Below are 14,989 nucleotides of genomic sequence, written 5' to 3'. Positions count from 1 at the left end.
TTAATAATTGTTATCTCATTGATACTTTATATATCTGAATTTCAGCAAGGAAATTTGACCAAGTTGCTCCCTATACCTTTGGAAAATAGCTATAAAACTGCGGGCCAGGTGATGAGATAGTTAGAGGACTTTGAATGTCCAGACCTAAACAATCTACATTGATGGCTCTGGGTCAGTATGTGTCAAAGTATGGCCCCCAAATCAGCAGTATCAGCCCCTGGGACCTTGTCAGAAATGCAAATTCTCAGGTGCACCCCAGACCTACTGAATCAGAAACTCTGATCCTGGGGGAAGACAGCAGTCTAAGTTTCAGAAAGCCCTCTAGAGATGATGCTGATGCACAAGAAAGTTCAAGAACCAATGCTGTAGGCAAACCTAGAGTTTCCACTGCTCCCACCCCACAGGATGCTGTCCTTGGTGCTGCCTTGTCTCCACTTTCATCAAAATCTCAGTTAAAGACAGGGATGAGCTTGCTTCTCAAATTGGCAGATGAGACATGCAAAACCAGCCTGAGGGAATAACTATACTGTTGGATGCTATAATGTGGACCTGAAATGATCTCAGTTGATTGGAAGTGCCAGCCAATATTCATAAACTTGTTTTGATTTTTAATAGAGATAGCTTTATTTTTACCTAACGCAAGTTTCTAACTCAAGTTTCTTGACATTTTAATTCCTACATGTTTAGTGCAATTTTCAGTGGTGATGTGGGTATCCAGGCACAGTGTTCCTTGTTAGTACTGTAGCCAAAACTACAGGGTTGCAGCATATTGATCCCAAGTACAGGAGCAATTACATAATGTCATTTCATAATGTCACCTAGTGAGAAAGGGTGTCAACCTGGAGGAAAAACTGAATCTGCAGTCAGTCATGGAGGGATAGCAGTAAGATGGTGAGGAAGTTCAGGGGTCATTTTAATGCAGTTGCATTTCCCATCTGTGTTTGTCTCCTAACATTATTAGTTGTTTTGTCTCATCTGGATCGTGGGCTCTTCTTCCCATGCACTGAGAGTCCCTGCCAGCCAAGGCCTCTGAGACTAGCTCAGTTGGTGGCGTGACCTGCTCCTGGCAGTGGAAGCAGATGTATAACTGGCAAATAATTTAATGGGATTTGGCTCAGAATGACTTCCGGGCTCCCTTTGTCCCAGCAGATAACCGGCAGTCAACTTCCTATATGATTCTGTGGGGAGTCTGGGATGCCATTTCTTGGCTGTTGGTGATGATGGAGGGCTTTCATCTCCAGAAGACTTGACCTTTAGGGCATCTTAAAGTGAAGTTTTATCCAAACACATTTGTTTGGTACCTGGTCTTTCTGAAATTAACACATTTCAACCTGATTTTCAAATCTGGATCAAATCAGTGTGTGTGGGGGGGGGGGTATGTTTATGTGTATAAAGGACACAGCATGATTTTTTAAAATTAAGCAGCAAGAAAAAAGTAAATAGAGATGTAACTTGAGATAGTACATTTCCTTTGTAATATATCTATAGATAGAAATGGGTAGATTAATCCTAGCTATCTTTTTATGTCAGTAAGAAAAGCCATTCTCAGTAGAAGCAGAGCTGAACAGAATCCATTCAGTTCTGGACCATGGCACAGGTTATAATTAAGCCTGCCCTGGCACCACTATAGACTGTATGGTGATTTCACTTTTCTGATTAAAAGGGAACGCACCTATTTTTATAGATGGACTTAAAGGCTTAATTAATAATTAGTGTTAAATACTTTTCTGGGGAGGGAAATGAGGGTATCTCACAATCTTCCACCCTGTGTGAAGTTGGAAGTCACGTAATAATGAACTGCAAATTCAATTCCTGCCCTACCTGTCTCAGACCACTACTGTGAGCCTCAAGAGAATGAACACAGAAGTATTTTAGAATTTGTAAAATCAACTGTAAGAGCTTGTTAATATTAATGCTACGATTAGCCTCTAGTTAGATATGATTTTGGTTTTTTGCCACAAAATTCCAAATAAGCCTGTTGCCTCATTGCCTGGCTCATGATGCACCCTTAAGTGGCCATTTCACAGTCTCCAAGTCACCATCTTCTTTGACACCTGTATATTGCAAAGCAGATATTACTTAATTATCAAATTAAGTAACATCAGAAGGAGGGAGAAGGTACTTCCAGAGAGTAAGAGCCAGAAAATGGGTGTGAATGGAGCATAAGCCAGGACAAGATGTCATAGAGAAGACATCTATAGCCCTTCTGGATGTTTTGATCAATGTGGATCTTGTTTTAGTTTCTCAAGTAGCACTTAGTCTGTGCACAAAAAGATTGCTAAAAAGGTGAGGTATCTCTTTTTGGCCATTGAGCCCATTCAAAATGCTCAGTAAAATGGTGTCTGAAATGGTGTTTCACTTTTCCATGATAGGAAGAGAGAATGGCAGTTTGACTCTCCAAATATTTCTTACTGATTTTCTTTGGAAACAGGTTTTGCTGGAGGTTTTGAAAAATGGGACTGCAGTGCCTCCTCCAGGACAAAGAGTATACTTGCAGGTCAGAAATCATCTCACGACTGACTGACTTAAGCTCAAAGTATTCATGGTAGGTGGTGACTAAGGAAGAGATCTTCCCAGATGCTTCAAATGCTTCAGTGAGCTCATATTAGGCACAATTAGTGGGTTTTCATTTTCTTTTTTTTATTTATTTTTATTTTTTTAATAAATTTATTTATTTTTTTTTAATTAATTATGCTGTTACAGTTGTTCTATTCCCCCCTTCATTCCCCTCCACCCTGCCCCCCCAACCCCACCATAACCCCCCTTTAGTTTATGTCCATGTGTCTCAAGTCCTTTAGGTTCTATATTTCCCATACTATTCTTGCCCCCCCATCTATTTTCTATCTACTGTCTATGCTACTTGTTTTCTGTACCTTCTCCCCCCGTCTCCTCCTCCCACTCCCCTGTTGCTAACCCTCCTTGAGATCTTCATTTCTATGTTTCCACTCCTGATCTAGCTGTCCTTTTAGTTTGCTTTCGTTTTAGGTGTGGTTGTTAATAACTGTGAGTTTGTTGTCCTTTCACTGTTCATGTTTCTTTAACTTCTTTTTCTTAGATAAGTCCCTTTAACATTTCATATAATAAGGGCTTGGTGATGATGAACTCCTTGAATTTGGTCTTATCTGAGAAGCACCTTATCTGTCCTTCCATTCTAAATGAAAGTTTTGCTGGGTAGAGCAATCTTGGTTGTAGGTCTTTAGATTTCATGACTTGGAATATTTCTTTCCAGCCCCTTCTTGCCTGTAAGGTCTCTTTTGAGAAATCTGCTGACAGCCTGATGGGGACTCCTTTGTAGGTGATTGTCCCCTTACCTCTTGCTGCTTCCAGGATTCTTTCCTTCATTTTAATTTTGGCTAATGTAATTATGATATGCCTTGGTGTGTTTCTTCTTGAGTCCAACTTTTTTGGTACTCTCTGAGCTTCTTGGATTTCTTGGAAGTCTATTTCCTTTGCCAGATTGGGGAAATTTTCTTTTATTATTTGTTCAAATAGTTTTTCCACTGGTGGTTGTGTCTTTCCCCCTTCTGGTACCCCTATAATTCAGATATTGGAGCGTTTATAGATGTCCAGTGGGTTTTCATTTTCAGTGAGTGTTTTCATATGCCATGGAGAAACATGCAGAGCTATTCTTTAGAGAGTATTTCCTTCCAAAACCAACCCACCCCTGCCCTTGAAGAAAGGCCTCTCTCACATCTTCACTCAGCTAGACCGTGAGGTCCTTGAATGGGGTTGTTTTGTATCACCTTGCAGAGGGCATCAGCAAGTTACGGGGAAAACCAAGGGAATGAACACTTTTTGGATGCCAGTTTATGCCAGGTGCCCCATTTGAGTCAACTCACTCTCTTTATGGCTCCCTATCAAGATTGGTATAATCATTCTCATTTATAGATGTGGTTCAGAGGGGTCAGGAACCTGTCCAAGGACATAGGTGGAAGCAGAGCACAGGTGTGTCCACTCTATACAGCACATCCATTGTCATAAATTAAGCTTCTTCCAATAGTAACATGCTATCATTAGTAAAAATAATAGCACCACTGTGCTGAGGACTTTAAATACAATATGTAAGTGGGTGTTTCTCGAATTCAGCACTGTCAGCATTTCCTGTGGGCACTGTCATATGCATTGTAAAGTGTTAGTGTCATCCCTGGCCTGTACCCACTAGATGCCAGTAGTACCCACTCTAAGGTGTTACAACCAAATATGTCTGCAAACATTGCTAAATGTCCCTTAGCATGGGGAACAAAATTACCCCTATGAGGTGGGTATTTTTTGTCATTTTTTTGGAAAAGAAACAGCAATTATGCCATATCACAGACCAGGGGAATAGGAAAGCCAGGACATGATCCTGTGCCTTAATCACCTCTACAGTATATGCTCTTCAACCTTTGTTCAGTGGAATATCTGTTTTCCAACATCCAATGTAGAATCTTCACCACCTATATTCCAAAGGCTGTGTCTTGTTTCTTCTTCATTCCTGCTGCAGGCATTATGTACTGATGTCTTCTCTCACATTCTCACTCAGCTAGACCATGAGGTGCTTGAGTGAGGTTGTTTTATATCACCTATATCACCTACCTCTAATTTCATAGTGCCTGGCATGTAGTGAGTGCACAGATGTTCACTTAAATGAGTGAATTCATTCTAGTACTTTAATCCTTCCCATTCAAATCTAGTTTATGCTGTGACTTTGCCTTATGAAGAAAAAGGTTAATTCACCCAAGGTGAATTCCAAGTTGCTCATGTACAAAATGATTAGGAAGTAAAAATTAATTTAGGCTGAAGAAATGTATGTTTGAACACTCAGAATTTAATAAACCTGTTTGGTAAGTTTTCAGGAATTAATTGTTGCCTTTGGAACTAAAGGGTAGCCATGATTGCTATCATTTCTATACAAAAGGGGGAATCGGGCAAAAACTAGGCAGTAAAATATGTATTACTTGTTAAGGAATTGGCTGTGCCTGCTACATGTCAGAACAGGTCTTCTGGAATAGAAGGAAGTGTCACTGTCCTTTCTACAGAAGGTATCCAGTGACTTTGGGGCAGTAGGATATGCTTGTTTTCTGATGTTTTTTCCACAGTCAAGATACAGGGTTCTGAGCAGCCTTGTGCCACCTGCCTGGATGAAAGGGATTCCAATCTGTTGACTGCTAAATAGAAATTTCCCTCAGTGAGAAGCCAGTTGACCAATCCTGCCTGGTATTAAAGTAGCTACCACCTTACCATCTGCATAAAGCCCTAAACCAGAGGGTGTGGGATGATCAGTTCACAGGCAGGAAGCAGTGGCAAGGGAATACAAGTGAAATGTGCAAGTCTCAATCTGCTCCTCCTGATTCCTTCTCCTTCTCAAATGCTACAACATGTGGAAGGAGTTCAAACAAGCAGCATTGTCACGATGCTGCCAAGCCTTATTAGACAGCTTGGAATTTACTTCTCTGGTTTGCTGTGTGGGCTGCACACAGCGTGAGTGGGAATGAGAGAAAAGGCTTCATGGGTAGAAGACGGCTGTCTCATGATGACACAAAGCTGCCTGCCAAGCCCTCCCTCATCCCACTCTTTGCCGCACATCCTACTCATCCCGCTCATCCCGCTCATCCCGCTCATCCCACTCATCCCAAGAGCGAGGGTGGGCTCTACAGAGATCTGGTGCTCCTCTGCTGCAGTTTTGTCAGCATCAGACCAGGTCCCTGTCACTCTCTTAGCACTACCACAATCACTGCTCTTCTCTTTTCCTCTTCTCCTCCCCCTTTTTTCCCTTTCCTTCTCTTCTTTTGCCTTTCTCTCCGTCTCTCTCTCTTTCATGCTTTCTCTGACATTTAAGGTCATTAACCCTTTTTCAAGACTCTTAAAAAGAGCAAGTTATTTGTGTTTCCATGCTGTGTTGCAATTGAACCCTGTTCATATGTGTATCCCCAAAACTGGCATCCTCATTGCCTGGTGCATACTTTATGCTTAATAAATGTTAATTGAATTAACGAATGCATGCATGAAAGAAAGATTGAATGAATGAATAAATGAATGAACCAATAAACCAACACGTCAGAGATGTGGTATCACCTCTTTGTGGAGGTGACAGTTTTGTAGTCTCTTTAGCCTTTGCTTGTTTTACTCTGACCTAACACAGTGAAGTATTTGCAAAGCCTGGGAGACTTCAACTAAAAGAACATTTTTTTTTAATGCAATGGCTTATAGTGATTGAAAGAACTGACTGTGGAGTGTGACAGATAATGGTTTGTATCTTATCTCTCTGATTTACAAGCTGGGTGAACTTGGTCAAGTTATATAAACTCTCTTGGCCTTCTGTCCCCCATAAATGAAATGGGCATCATAGTATATACCCCATGAAGTAGATATGAGGAGCAAATGAAGTAACATATGTGAAACGCAAGACAAGGTGTTTTGGCATATCATGAGCATATACTAAATGGCAATGCTAATGATGACAATAATATGATGGAATCAATGTTGGTGCTGATGATTACTAATGCTTAATGTTAATATTTTTAAAGACTTAATGAGCTGAAGAGGTAACCTACTACTTTCTGAAATATTTGAGATAAAATATAACCTACAAAAATAGTTGTGTTTAAGGCCTAATACTTTAACCCAGGAATATTCCATATAGACTTTATACCAGAAGTATATTTAGTTTACCAATTGAGAAAGGAATCATATTTTAGAGTGCTTTCTTCTAACTCTATGATTACTGTAAAGATACTTTAAATATTGGGCAATTAATTACTATTCTCTTTTATTAATGTTTTGATTTCAGTAAAATGCAATGCATTAATTGCTTGGTAAGAAAAGTTTACAAGTCGGTCCTGACATCAACCTTTCAAGTAGATAAATAAGGGTTACCTTCTCTCAGCACTACTGACATTTGGGACGAGATATTTTTTTGTTGTGGGGAGCTGTCCTACACATTGTGGGTCATCTCCTAGCATCCCTGGTGTGTCCCCACTAGATGACAATAGCAGCTCATATTTCCCCTTAGTTGTGACAACTGAAACCTCAGGTTGTCTCCAGACATTGCCTCCCCCCACCACTGCCAACTAATGAGATAGGGCAATGAGTTCCATTGCACTGGGTACAGGGCAAGTGTCAGCCATAAATGTCCTTTAACCCATGGAAATCTATGTGCCAGTGCACAAGGCTTGACAGATTGGGGTCCTGAGTCACCTCAGCCTTCTACCAAGATGGCTGCAGTAGATGTACTTCTCTGATCTCAAGTGTACTCCCTAAAAGTTCTCTTAGCAAGTCCAACTACCCCTGAAACCATCCGGGTAGCTTGTGGGTTTGCTGTGGAGAGGCTCTTAAAGCAACTACCACAATCAGCTTAAAGGCCCCTCACAGTCACCCTCAAGAATATTTAAGGCCACACAGCCTATAACCAGAGCCTAGAACAACAACTTTGTTAGGCAGAAAAATAAATGAATAAAACCTTGATATAGTTCAGAACCACCGCAGAACCCATCTTCACCCCAACCAAGTGGGGAGCAGGAAAAAAAGAGCATCACAAATCAAAAGAAGCGTGGCTTCATTAGAGAGTAGGAAATTTCAGCATAAAAACATTTCCTTTGAGGAAAGTGAATAGAGCTTCTATAATTGGGTCAAAGCAGGGAGCATTTCAGAATTGAGAACAAAAAAATTTCCAGCAAATCACAGAGAAGACATTTGGAGAAGTTGTTGAGTTTCTTTTTTTAAGTTTAGTTCTGTGGAAAACAATAAATATGTCCTCCATCTTCTGGCAGAAGGAAAAGGTTATGAAATCATGATAAGTCAAAGACTATGAGAAATAAATCATCTTAATTCCGAAGGCTACAAAGCAACATAAAAATACTTTTATAGCAAATGTAAAGCAGAAAAGATAGGAAACCATATAAGTGCAATGAATCATGCTATGTAAGAAAAAAGTAAAAGGAGAACCACTTCCCATTTACTGAGTATTTAAATTTACCCCATACCAGGAGCTATGCTAGGATATAATTTTTAAAATACATCTCCCTAATCCTTCACAAGTACCCTGTGAGGGAAATGCTATTTTCTGCTTTTTAGTGAAATGAGGAATAGGGATGTAGAGCTGAAAGTTGCAAAGGTAGATGGTAATGAGACCAAGTCTTTATGACTCTAGATCCCATATTGTCAGCAATTTTGTTGTATTGCATCCCATATGTAATCCCAGAGGAAAAGACTGGAGGAAAGCTAAGTGAATATTATGCTAAAATGTGACTTTATGGGCAATTACTTAATTTCTGAGCTTCTATTACATTGTTATGTTTATATGAGTAGAGTTTTAAACTTTTAATATTTTAACATTTGAAAAGTATAATATTTTCATTTGTACATCAATTTAGTCATCTGTCATTTATATAGATATGGATTTTTTTACTCTAGGATCATCAAGGGTGTGTTTCCCAAATATGGAGTTGTTGCTCATACTGATTTGGTTGGTTGGTTGATTTGAGATCTTTCTTCTTTTTTAAATAGAGACATTTACAACTGTAAATTTGCCTCTAAACACTGCCTTTGCTGCATATCACAAATTTTGGTATGTTGTATTTTTATTTACATTTGTCTCTAAACTATTCTCTGATTGCCCTTGTGATTTCTTCTTTGGTTCATTGGTTATTCAGGAGTGTGTTAAATTCCACAACTTGTGAATTTCCCAAAACTTCCTTCTGTTATTGACTTCTAATTTCATTCTTTTCTAATCTAAGAATGTACTCAGCATGATTTCAGTCTTTTTAAATTTACTGAGACTTGCTTTATGGCCTAATAACATATGGCCTGTTCTGAACAATATGCCATGTGCATATGAGAAGAATGCGTGTTCCACTATTGTTGGGTGGTTGTTCAGGTCTTCTATTTCTGCTATAGACTGAATGTCTGTGTCACCTCAAAATTCATATTTTGACCTAACCCCCAATGCGATGGGACCTTAGAGAGCTGTTCAGATCTTTAGGTATCTTTATGAAAGAGACCCCAGAAAGCTCCCTTGCCTCTTCCACCATATAAGGACACAGTGAGAAGTTGGCTATCTATGAACCAGGAAGCAGGCCTACCAGAACCTTGATATTGGACTTCCCAGCCTCTGGAACTGTGAGAAATAAATTTTTGTTCTTTATAAGCCATCAGGTCTATGGTATTCTCTTATCACAGCCCAAAAAGACTAAAAGTTTTTCTGTTGATCTTCTCTCTAGTTGGTCTATCTGTTATTGAAAATGGGATATTAAAGTCTCCTGCTATTATTGTTGAATTGACTATTTCTCCCTTGAATTCTGTCAGTTTACTTAATGTATTTTGGGGGTCTGTTGTTAGGTACTAAGTGCACTTTTCATGAAGTGTCTGAGTATATAAATTTGCCCTCCTGCCAACACTCTCAAAATTAGCCTTTGAATCAGCAGGAATAATGGTGATGCATGTTTAAGAATAATGAGCACCGTAAGCTCTCCTCGATCAGAGATGGTATCTCTGTGGATTACTTGTTGGTAAATATGTCTTATCTGGACATAAATGTTCTTTGAAAAATAAAGTCAAATTCTTGAAAACAAAATGATGAAATGCTTTTACAGGTTTTTATCCCCTTTTGAGGAATATGAGTCAAACTTGACACTTTCCATAATTTTTTTATTTTTCCAGAAGAATAAAATTATTATCAATGAATTAAAGTCAAACTTCTGAGTTCTTTACTGGTCATGATCAACAAGCTTACCTTCAGCCCTTGAAAGAAAAGCTAGACTTGCTTTGAAGTAATAATATCCCTGAGAATAAAAGTACTTAGAGAGTCTACAAGAACACATTCCTTGGGGATATCAGACTTGCTGTGATCAAGGCACCAGTAACATTCTACTGATATACCTTTTGTGCTCAAGAGTCTCCCCAGCCTTTAAGGAGCTATATTCTGGCATTATGAAGAACATATAAACAAGAAAACCAATACATCACTGTGGTAAGTATTGTAATAGCATAAATGGAAATGCTAGGGATGGGGCAGAGTGCTCGAGGACACAAGGACACCTTCCCCAACAGGGCATTATAATGGTTCTTTTCAGATAAACAGAATACAGATTGAAGGCTGATTGGCCAATGTGGGGTATGGAATAGAGACTAACTTGAGAGCATGGGACTACATGTGGGTACACAGGAGTTGTAGATCATTCCAACTCAATCTCACTTATTGACCTATAGCAATGTTTCTCAAAGTATCATCCAATACACACTCTGTATCCTCAAAAGGATTCCCGATACAAAAATATGAGTTCTCCTCAGTTCTTAAAGGCAATTAATTCCATAGATTTTCACTTTTATACATGACCAAAAGCTAAGTGATTTATTAAGAATCACTAAAATGTTGCAATTTCTGAAACCATGGTTTAGTACGTAATCAAGAAGTCTAGCTGCCACACAACATTTGGCCATGCTACAACATCCAAGTACACAGATGAGGAATTCTTGCAACTTCAGAATGACAATTTCTTTCTAGTGCCTCATTAGTCCCAAGGCTTTCAATTGCTGCTATTTTTATGTTCATTAAGATAATTGTAGAACTGTTCTTATAGTTTATCTTGGTTAATCATTTTGCCTGTAATTACTGTATTGCTACCACTTTGATGTTTATTTTGGTCCTCTCCAATTTATTATCACTGAATTCTTTTACTACTAGAAAAAGGGAAGAAATGATGAGGGCAGGATGTGGCATGTTGTTTTGCTCTTCCCCAACAGTTTAAATATGGCCCTAGAGGAACTGTTTGGTCTCACCTAGCTGGTCCATCAGAGATGCTCTGGATATACCATACACCCAGAAGCTATCTCTGAGCCTGTGTTTAAAACCATTACCTCCTTGGTAATGGGTTTAAAACGCACCACCTCCTTGAAATTATCCCTGACCCCAAATCATTATGAGTTCCTTCTCTCCTAAATCATAACATTCTTTAGCTCAACTACTTATGTGTTAATGGGTCATAAACAGCTGTGGGATATCTTGAATCACTTAGCTGCTACCTATTTCTTGAATTATCTACTTTTTGAAGTGTTTTATTATACTTTTATACCAAGACTTAAGTATCCTGACAGCAGAGACCAAGTTGGACATCTGTATATTTTAGCACAGAATGAAGAAGCAGTTTGTGATACAAAAGCTAGTTACAAAGGTTCTTTACTGGCTACCCGTCATCTCTTATGAAGGTTGGGAGGGAGCAGAAGTGGACACAGAGTCTATTAGATACCATCCCTTAGCAGTTCTCCATGTTCTCCAGAATCCTGTTTATGAAGTCTGAGGTGGCATCTACTGCAGCTACAAGCAAACAAGTTGACAGTGGCTTCTGATGGTAAACATGAGGGATTCCTGATCATGCAACAAACAGCAAGCATGGGAGCACCAGAGGGCTCTTGGTTTTCCAACACTGCCACTGACACTGTTTCTTCATCTATACTTGTTTAAATCACCATCTGACCACCTTAAATCACAGCCAGGAGAATCCTGAGAGGTATGTGGCTGAAACACCCTTCCTTCCCTGCCCTGTGCCTGTTCCAGCCTGGATTCGGGCCCCATTCGGGATACTCCTATGTCTCTTGGTCTTGACTCAGTGTGTGCTGTCTCCAGGTTTCCTAGTTCTGGTTCCTGATTGGGTCCAGGCAATTAGTCCTTTGCCACAAGCCATGAGTCCTGATTTCTAACTGGCAAGTCCATTGGTGTTTCTGGTTCTTGCCCCATAATGTTTTTAACTGATTTCCACAAGCAATTCTAGCCATGACACAGAGCATGGAAATAATCTAAAATCTCACTTAAAAAGAGACACTGATCTTGGCTGGAAGGAGACGCTGCTCCATCTTATATGTTTAAAAAACTGTAATAGATATAATCTGGACTTTGAGCCTTGAGTCTTGTAGTTTTCTCAGTGTTTGGCACTGTGGATTTATTCACTCAATCCTTAAACAATGAACGATCAAATCATTGCACAATAGATGGTGAGGATAGGTGACAAAGTGGTAGCCCAAGAAGGGGGAAAATCAATCCAACCAGCAAAGGGCTAAATGATGTCTGGTACAGGATATATATTGCTTATGGGTCCACTGAATCAATCAATGTAAAGAATTGTTCTCCTTCTCTGACCATAAATCATCACCATGGAAGTCTCAAAATCTGACTTATTTGCAGGAGAAGAATTGATGAGTCAAAGGGAAACCAGCTTAATGCTTCTCCTACAAGAAATAAAAATTATTCCTTGGCTTAAGACAATGCTGTACTCGTTTGGCACTCAGATCAATTACCCTAACAACTTGTTTTCACATTCCTATAGAATAAGGACAAGTTGGTCTCTCTACATGGTTTTGCATTAGTAGAATATGTTCAGGAGAGAAGAATCACTAAATTCCTCTCTGAGAAAATCAAATGACAAAAAAACATTGTTCTGGTATGTTTTATATATTTTACTGAGTTTATATTGTTTTTTGTTACTGTAACCATAGATTTGAGGCTACAAAATCATCCTCAGTTGCTGGATGACACTACAAGATCATCATGGAGCTAATTTTAAAACAGGTTTCCTTTGAATCTTCAAAACCAAGTTCTCCTGAAACTGGAACTGGAGTTAAATTTAGGTCAACATGAATTTCATAAAAGCAAAAACCCTTTAAAGTTTACATTAAAAATTCACATGTGTAACTGAAAAGCCTTGGTTGGGTGATGATAATAAATATTACAAAAAGCTAATTTCCCTTCTCTAGGCTTTCTTACAAGAAAGTTTTATAGTTCATCCCAGGGATATTAGAATATTTTATCTCAGGTTGGCAACACAAGCAGGATTGAGTACAGTGATGCTCAGTCATCAGTTGGTTGCATTCTGTCATAAATAATAATAAGCCACACTTCAGGTCAGTTCCTGTTAATGTCACTATGTCCTTGCCCAGTTCCTGTGATTCATTTCTATGGTCATACAATTCACTGTGTTTTATTCTTACTCTTTTTTGCAACTGTGTTGAAAACACTAGATACTGTTTTGTTATTTTAACCTAAAATGGCTTCTCTATTTGTATACAGTATAAAGAAATTATTTCAGTAAAACTAAGTTGCAAATATCCTAGTAAGCCTGAATAAACAAGCTACAAGTAACACTGCCATTATTCATGGGGCCGTGACACAGAACATTCTGTTCTTCATTATCTCTACAAGAGAAGACATACCAGGTCCCCACTGCTGTGCTCGCTTGCATCATCCACATGGTCTGAAGATCTCACCCTAACACCCACAAAGAGTATGAATCCTTCTGTAAAGTGCAGTGGGAAGAAGGGGTGAAGCAGTGTAATAAGTACTAGGTGATAGCACTAACTTTGAAGTCAGACCCCTTTTGAGGATATATGATAGATGGGGAAATCAGTTTCTCTATTAAGACTTGTGTCAGGAATGGGTGCAATAATTGGGTATCATGAGGCTTGACAGGAACAATGGATATAGTGCTTTTCACACAGTATCTGGCATATGGTAAATGATTAAATGTTTCTAGTGTTCAGCACACAGGAGACAATAAATATTGGTTGAATAAATGAGTGAGTGGGTACATAAACAAATGAATGGACAATCAGCAAGATAAATATCTGTTTTATGTTCCCCATATACATTCCTCTCCTCTAAACCTAAACTTCTGCTTAAAATGCAATACACTGTGCATCGTGGGATCCAGTAATGTTGGATAATGTAGATTTGCTGGCATTTTCTCATAAGACACAGGGAAATGACTTGAGCCAATTCCACCTGCCCCCTGCTGGCAGAATTCCCAAACCAGTCAGCAGGTGTCAGGTCTGCAGATGCAGGACAAAGCTGCATGCTCACTAGGGCATCATTATTGACCTAATCTAATTAAAATGAAAATAAGGTCAATGGGCCCTGTTTTCAGTGCCTTGGTAAGTGGCAAATATAGTTTTGGGCCTACCCTTCCCTCACCCACATTTAGAATTATTATCGGGTCCTCTTGGTCTGCCTCTTAAACACAGGGGTTACTTATTTCAAGGCCTGAACTCCTGGTCTCCACCCTCTTTACATTTCTAAACTTCCTCAGCTCCTTGCTCTTCTGATCCTCCACTCAGAAATATCTCACTGCTCTTAGTGGCATGTAGGTGAGGAAACTGAGGCATGAAATAAGGGAGGGCTCCCTGGACCCCAAGATCAAAAGTTCTTCAGTACTCCCTCTGATGCATCTTTCCTCTCCAACCTTATCTTTCCCCAAATAAGAAGGTGACCAGAAAGGGGATGGCAGGCAAACATCCTCACTGGGTCTCTGACTGGTTACACAATCAAACAGGCCCCAACGTTTTGTTTTACCTGCCAGAAAACCTCTGCACCTGAAATACTGGTCTAAATTAAAGGCCCTGGCTTCAGAATTCCATACTCTTTCAGTGGAAGGTTTCCTCAAACCATCCTAGTGATCTTTTTGAGACAAAAGAGTTTTTCACTCACCTTTTTCCTTCCAACTACTGTTCAGCTTTGGGGACATATTTCAGTTCACTTTTAATATTCTGGATCTCTGACAGGTTGACTGCAGGCCCTGGAAGTTTCTTCGCTCCTGGAATTGGCTTCTTCTCCTCATCTGAGGTAGGAGGAGCACCCTAAAGAGAAAGGTAAGAGAGATTTAGCTCACTGAAAAAGAAGTTTGGTCACTCTGGGTCATAGACATGAAAAAAATGAAAGCAAGAATAATACTGGAATGTAATTCTAGCAGAGTGACTTTTTCTTATGCTGTTAAGACACCCTCAGAGTTTCAAAAAGATGTCCTGAAGTTTGTAGATGAATGGAGAATAAAGTTAGAAAAAGATACCAAGCGATTTCTATGTAACTTAGAAAGCACTAGAGTACTGTTCAGTGTCTGATTACCAATAAAAATTACCAGTAGTTGTAAGGATTCATGTTTCCAAGACATGCATCTTACAAGGATCAAATTCAATTTGGCACTATATGATCATCATATACCTGAACAGCAAAGATTTATAGAATGTTAGT

At 39.3% G+C, this 14,989-nt stretch overlaps 1 protein-coding gene across 1 annotated transcript in view; it reads right to left on the bottom strand.

Moving 5' to 3' along the window:
- SMPX (small muscle protein X-linked) overlaps positions 1 to 14,989 on the bottom strand; it is a 51,821-nt gene that overhangs the window by 14,633 nt on the left and 22,199 nt on the right. The window contains exon 4 of the mRNA XM_037127688.2: positions 14,450 to 14,598. Coding sequence (XP_036983583.1) covers positions 14,464 to 14,598 — 135 coding nt within the window. The 3' untranslated portion in view covers positions 14,450 to 14,463. The remainder of the gene's footprint in view (positions 1 to 14,449; positions 14,599 to 14,989) is intronic.

This window comes from Artibeus jamaicensis, unplaced genomic scaffold (assembly GCF_021234435.1).
Source record: "Artibeus jamaicensis isolate MK-2021 breed Jamaican fruit bat unplaced genomic scaffold, CSHL_Jam_final scaffold_1283, whole genome shotgun sequence".
NCBI lineage: Eukaryota > Metazoa > Chordata > Mammalia > Chiroptera > Phyllostomidae > Artibeus > Artibeus jamaicensis.
This window is presented reverse-complemented; position numbering and strand designations above follow the sequence as displayed.